Source organism: Camponotus vicinus, unplaced genomic scaffold, assembly GCF_025532165.1.
Source record: "Camponotus vicinus isolate PSW18456_S1 unplaced genomic scaffold, iyCamVici1.0 SCAF_4, whole genome shotgun sequence".
Taxonomy (NCBI): Eukaryota; Metazoa; Arthropoda; class Insecta; order Hymenoptera; family Formicidae; genus Camponotus; species Camponotus vicinus.
This window is the reverse complement of record NW_028141976.1, coordinates 11,537,961-11,545,250: the sequence shown is the minus strand read 5'-3', so window position 1 is coordinate 11,545,250 and position 7,290 is coordinate 11,537,961. Positions and strand designations below refer to the sequence as shown.

Genomic DNA, 7,290 nt, shown 5'->3' with positions numbered 1-7,290 from the left:
ACTATATTTTTTTATTTATTAAATTTGTTTCCCGACAAAAAACCAGTATATATGTTTATTCTCGAAAATGGACAAAAAAAGAATATTCTACGATTTCAATTTATTTTTATATTTTATACTTTTCGCGATTTTATTACGTTACAGTTACAATCAATATATCTGATTTATAGCATATTTTATTTCTAAAACACACAGTTTTTTTTTACGCAGCGACATCAATAGTATCAATTTTGATCGACTAATCGCGTTACTTCCAATTAATATACGCAAATCTAAATAAAAAAGCTTGGATATTCAATTGATATTTCATTGCGACCGTCCATATGCGCGATATAAAAAATGTACGTCCATCCTACGTAAAATTGAAAAAAAAAGAGTCGATACTATTGAATTACGAACATTGTAAGGTTTGTGAAATTTATCATCGTCCCAATCCCCCTCGTATCATTCAAAATATCGATCTATGTCTGAAATTAACCGGTCCCTCCGTTTCTTTCCAAGGCCTCATTCACGATTAAAATCATGCGATTTTAAAGTTCTCGCTTTTTAATTTTAAATTCGACGAGGCTAACTAAAGCCGACGTATTTTTTTAGGTCACGCAATCATCCTCTTTTACTGCCACTTTTTCTTCGATTCGACATAGGTATCCTACGAGATTGCGATTTTTCACTGCAAGACGATCAAAACCCGAGGGGAAAAATCCGAGTTACCCCTGTCGTTCTGCGCTGTTTATAGCTCATAAAACACCTGTCTTCGTCTCATTCTTCTTTATACTCTCCCCCTTTAATCCTTCTCTCTTCTCTCATCTCTCTACTTTAGACCTTGGCCATATAAATGAGTGAAAGAGGGGTGTCTCTCGGCGAGAAACACAATAATCGATTTTCCCTTCAATTTGTGTTAAAAATGATTATATATCAATCACACACATCCTGTTGACTTGCAAAAATGCAATGCTCATTTCTCATCCTTTTACAACATATTCTTGTACACAATCTACAAAAACCAAAAGTCATGTTACAAATCTCTTCATTTTTCTTTAATGGAGTTTCTTTTATCACTTATATGTTATCTCATAAATCAGGTAATATCGAGAAAAATTGTATCAAAGACGAAAAAGACCATCAAAATATTTTCTCAAACAATGATCAACAGCACAAAATTAGTAGCTTAAAGTACATCATAGAGCTTTTTAAATTTACTATCAAAATCGTATAGTCTTCCTATTTTTCCCGAAATAAAAATCCACTCGAATAGAAATGATGTTCACTCTACAAGATATAGGAGGTATCCTTTCTGGTCTCTACCGTGATCTACGTAAATCAATCGAACAGAGAGGGAGAAAGATGGATGAAACTACCCGAGTAGAAATTCAATCATTTTTTAGCTAGTAACTGGCCAGGAATCCTAGTCACTAGCTAGTTTTTGGCCGATTTAACTAGCCAGAAACTAACAAGTTTGGGCGACGCATGCTTCGTCAATAACTAGACAGTAAAATTAGTCAGTTCCTGACCAGTACATTTCTGAGTACAAGATTTTGACCAGTATCTAACTAGTTTCTGATAATTTTTTAATCAGTTTTTTAATCAGTCTCTATCCAATTTCTCTCAATCTTTGACCATTTTGTAAGTAGTTTTTAAGCAGTTTATGATCAGTTTCTAAGCAGTTTTCTGAGCAGTTTCTGAACAATTTTTAATCAATTTATAACCAATTTTTTACCGCTTTCTAATCAGTTTTTGCTTAGTTCTAATTAATTTTCTAAGAATAAGTCAAGAAACCATGGCCAGTATTTTCAGTTTTCGATGAACAGAAACTGCCCAATATTTACTTATCATTTTTTCTGACTAGTTTCTGACCAAGAATGAGTCAAGAAACCATGGCCAGTATTTTCAAAGTTTTCGCTGAACAAAAACTGTTCAGCATTTACTTGCGATTTTTTCTTGCTCAGTTACTGACCAAGAATGAGTCAAAAAATTATAGCCAGTATTTTCAAAGTTTTCGCTAAACAGAAACTATCCAGTATTTACTTACCATTGTTTCTTGCCTAATTTTAGGACAGTAACTGGCTATGAAACAATAGTCAGATATTTCTGGCTTTTTGAACAGATACTATCTAATTAATCTTAGCCAGTAAAAACTGGTCAATTTCTGGATAGTGACAAGTTTTTTCCAGAAATTTTTCTACTCGGATATTAGACAGCCGAAAAAAAAATAGCAGTTTGCTTCGGAAGAACAGGATGACAGGCAATTACTCGAGTCGAGTTCAATGAAAGGATTAAAAAAAAAAATAGAAGCAAGCATACCGTACGAAGCATCGCGTAACCGTATGGCGTACGTTACAAAGTACATATGGGTTACAAAGTACATGTGTCCCGAGACCCGAGTGGGCCGACGCTCGAGTGGGGTCGTCGCTACTCTCAAGCGAATTTCTCCATCGGTCGATGGCTTACGCTTGCGCGCTGACGCCTCTTCAGGAACAGCCTTTGCTCCTCGGGGCTCTGTGTGTACCGAATTATACGCCGCGAGAACAACCCTGACACTTTTCCATTAGCCGCGCTTCAGAGTCGAAGAGGATTAGCGTTCGATAATCCGAAGATAATAGCGATCATCCGCGGATACTATATTTCTCGAGACGTCGCGTCGTCCTCCTTTGTTTGCCTCGAACTTGGCGTCGAGGGACTTATACGAGCCTGTTTGCTAAAATTTTCTCGCGATTAAAAGGATTAAATTGACTTGCAGATTGGATGAATATTGGAAATAATATTGAAAGGATAACGATTTTTTATTTTAATACATTTCTCTTGATTTATTATTTTTTTTAAATTACATTTCCTATTATATAAATATTACATCCGACGTGTTAAAAAAATAATATTACAACACAAAGTTATGGCAACGAGATATAGTCGAATATAAAATATTATTCTTTATCGACATCTTAATGCTTATTTTCTGACATTATCGTAAAAGTATCAAAAGCAACTGTACAGACGCAAGTGGCATTTTGTTCTCAAACTCCTGTCGAAGGCACATTTGTTGATTGATTATATCGTTTCCATTTGGGCTGAAATTTCTATTCGATGCGCCTGAAGTACTCGTGTTCTCCGATTTCGTAATTGCCTTCGTATTTCCGGCAAATTAATCGATGTGCGTGTTGTCGGCTATAATATACAGCGATTACAATTATATGAAAATATGAGGAAAAGACAATTATAAATCAATTGTAAATTATAATTCATAAAATAGTATAAAGCAATTGTAAAAAATATATAAATTGTGTATCATGGATCAATACAATTGCAATTGTTCCTAATCTTCTAATCGTCAACATACTGTTTCTAATCCATTGACGCTTGATCGAGACGTTAAACTCGCTAGTGACTTGGAAGCTGAGCTCGTCAAAAGGTGATCCTCGATGTCAGCGTAACTTTGACACGACGGCCTCGTTCGTCTAGGAGTAACAGGTAGAACTCTCCTTCTCTGTTTCGGTAACTTGCCGCGTGCCTGAAAGTTTACATTTAATTTCTTTCGACATTTCTATTTAAAATCTTAAAGTCAAACTCAATTGAATGGCCGTATCACGGATTGCGAGATTTATAATGTAAAGGAATCGATCGAAACGAAGCTTACTACAGCGCGAACGTTACCTGCGTATGCGAGTAGAACATGGAAAAATTACTGACAATGACCGGAACCGGAAGAGCGATAGTAAGGACACCCGCGAGGGCGCACAATCCGCCGATGAACATCCCGGGGAAAGTTTTCGGTCTCATATCGCCGTAGCCCACGGTGGTCATGGTGACCAAGGCCCACCACAAGCCTCGCGGTATGCTGTCAAAATCGTTGTTGGGATTTTCCTGAAAAGCATTAGAATCCTGCTTTTTTTTAATTATTAAACTCGATCTCTATTTCTCTGATACTCCAAGATCTGTTCTCAAAACATTAATTAGTCTGGTGAGAAATCACAGGTTTCTTTAAACTCCATTTTATATTTCTCTGCAATCAATGCAGCATGTCTGCGCGCGATCCGCACAAGAAAAGGTCAAATCGGGTTCCGTATTATTTTTTTAAATCGCGAATTGCGCTTTCAGGTAACTCTATCGTAAAAGTCTCCTACCAGGACCGTACTCAAAACTCTGCTCTTATGAAACATTTACTTCTCCATCCCTCGTGAAGCTAGAACCCACGAATGTACCTGCAGGCGTTCGGCATAGAATATGAGACTGGCAAAGAGCACGATTCCCAGCACAAGAAAGAAGACTAGTAGAGCCAGCTCTCTGGCGGACGCTTTAAAGGTGTGGATAAGTATTCTAAGTCCAGGCGAGTGCCTCGTCAACTTGAATAGTCGTAGAACGCGCGCTATCGACAGGAGTTCCAGGTAGAGGTTCGGCTCCGCCAGGAACTCGGTGTAGAAGCTCATCGTCGCCACTAGATCGATCGCGTTGACCGGCGACACCGCGAAACGCCTCAGGCTGGGACTCACCTGCAATTAAGTTACAGTAACATCATCCTAGTGTGTTCGCCACGTTACCTATCATCGTGGACGAGGATAATTTCGGTTTATTGATTAGGAATAGTTGACATTACATCAACAGCATGCTGTTTCGGTACGAGATGAAGCCTGAACGCTTAACGAAATGTATCTAATAGACGATTTCTTTAAAGAAAATACATAGTAAGATCGTACGAGGCAGCGGAGCGCTATTTCTACGGTGAACCAAGCGTTGCAAGCGTGTTCCAGGTAAAAGAATGCTCGATGGGAATCAGCGGCGATATTGTTCCAATGATCCTCTAGTAGATCTTCTTGTTCTTGATGCTTATTCTTCGACACGTGGCTCTTCAAGCAAAAACATAGAACCGACAGACAGGTGAAAAATATGGACGCACAGGCTACGCACTTGGCTGTCGATGACGAGTACGGCTCGTCGAAAAGAATCCAAACGCGAGAACGTAACCTCTGCCACTTGGTTAAGGTGCCCTCGTGATACTTTTCCTCGAAACCGAAAGCTCGCGTGATTTTCTCGTCGCCGAGCTTCTCGCCCTCGATGTCGAGCTTATCGAAGATTGCCAAGGTAGCTTGCGTGTCTCGATGAATGCTATATGTGCTCCAGCAGCACGGTTCTACCTACAGAAAGTCAACTTAATTAAGGAACTGTTAAATTACTTCGCGAGAACGATGTAATCGATTTATGCGAATCAGTTATGCCAAGTCGTAGGTCACATAAAGCACGAACTTAAAAACACGATGTGAAACAAAAAGTATTTTGTTTAAATTTCTTTAATTCGATATTTAATAGCAAATGTCTAAGAAACAATGGTTTTCTTACCATCTTGCTTCATTTCTCGAATTGCTTAAGCGTGAAAGAAAGATATAAGCTTTATTTAAAAATTTTCTTTAAAAAAATGTCGATAATACAATCTTTATTATTTTCTTTTTACTGAACTTTTCAATTCCTTTGAGAAACTGATGATAATGACTTTTATTATTTTAACAAAAAACGTAGGAAAAATAAAATTTATACTAAAATACAAATTTTAATTTGTTGCTTGCGTTATAAATTGCGAACGATTGCATACATTTTAAATAATTAACACATAAAAAAATTGGATTTTTGTGTGGAGATATTCTGCTAATTATTTAAAATATTTGCACCAAAGATACCTGGTTCGAATCGAGACCCCAAAACTCCAATTCCTCCTCGAAAAGCGGACCACACACGTCCGTGGGATAGTGCAGTTTCCCCGTGCGATAATAATTGAGCACCTGCGCGAAAACATCCGGATGCCTGTCGTAAAAGTATTCATTCAGTACCGGATCGTAATTCACTAACGCCTCCGTCAATCGCGATAATCTGGTCGCCGGGATTTTCTTTAACGTCGCTTTATACGTCTCGTGTCGAACGCCACCCACATTCAATGTCACCCTATCGTTCCATTTACCGTCCTTCATTCTTGTCGACCCTTTTTTTCTCGTAGAACATATACGGAAATGAAGAATGTATTCGTTACATAAAAAAAATTTCAAGCGACTCTTAGGAGTACATCGTGGGATATCGATCCTCTCTCTCTCTCACTTTTTCTGTTAATAAATAGATAGATAATTGATAGAAAATTTATTTCTCCTTTTTTTTTTAAATTACTTGTGTAAATTTTTTTCATAAAGTGTGAATAAATATTTTTGCGCAAGTAATTTTTTATAAAGGAAGAGAATATCTCACGCACTTTGCCGAGTTTGCTTGATGACTATTCGACAGCGCGCGAAACCACGAGGTTTCAGTGAAAAGGAATAACCTGCGCCGCACATACTCTGGCTCTCCCGTTCTATAAATTCGCTCGTGTTTATTTGCGTGGCACGCCGCACACATCCAAAACGCCATTTGTTCAGTTAGAGTACAAAGTCACGCGATAGACGGGCGGTTTATTGCTTCGTTGAAATTCTATAAAAAATGAGAAAAAAGAATGATGCGGGTCTCCCCCGTTTTTTTGCGCGATTAAGATGTATGCATGTAATAATTCGTTAAGCGCGGTGAACAAAACTTTTGTAGCTATTGATGAGATATATATTTTCACGATAAATGTCAATTAGATGTATTATGTTTATTTAAAAAATTTGTGTTGCATGTCGATCCATTTTTACACAATATAATTCGTAGAAAAAAGGGAACACATCAAATATTTCAGGAACATTTAAAAATTTTAGGTATTTTTCCAGATGGTATTGAATGATAGAACGTATGACACACGAAAACATAATATCGTAACATTATTTACGTTTCCGAAACATTTCTGACGAATTACGAGCAATGATATAATCAACCATTAGGTGATTCAAAAATGATATACGTTTTGTTTATTGGAAAAAGATTCATCATGTATCTTTTTGGAATTAATAATCTTATTACATGATATAATTTGAAATCAATGATAATTATCATCTTTAAAAGTTTATTAAATTAATATAATATTTATATATCATAATATATATAATAACAGTTCAAGAAAATTCAAGAAAATTTTTTTTTAATTTGTGCATGTAATTGTATAATTATAAACTATGTTAAATATAATTTATAATTATAATTAAAATATAATTTATAATTGTTATATTATATACTTTTTATTTATTATTATTTATTATTTTATTATTATATATTCTTATTATTATATATTTTTTTGCTAATATTTTTATGCAATTGACAAATCATTTTTCTAATTTTATATTGATTTAAAATACAGTTTGAGGATAACAAATATTTATATACAGTTTAAATTATAACTTAACTTTCAAAAAC

General features: G+C 35.9%; 1 protein-coding gene across 1 annotated transcript; it reads right to left on the bottom strand.

Moving 5' to 3' along the window:
* Nucleotides 1-2,804: 2,804 nt before the first annotated feature.
* LOC145969606 (potassium voltage-gated channel protein Shaw) lies at nt 2,805-6,221 on the bottom strand. Its single transcript, XM_083095663.1, has 6 exons — nt 5,661-6,221; nt 4,686-5,123; nt 4,194-4,481; nt 3,646-3,855; nt 3,332-3,502; nt 2,805-3,159 (listed from the first exon to the last, which is right to left on the bottom strand). The coding sequence occupies exons 1-6, from the start codon at nt 5,946-5,948 to the stop codon at nt 3,043-3,045; spliced, it is 1,512 nt and encodes a 503-aa protein (XP_082951789.1). The 5' UTR covers nt 5,949-6,221; the 3' UTR covers nt 2,805-3,042.
* Nucleotides 6,222-7,290: the final 1,069 nt, after the last annotated feature.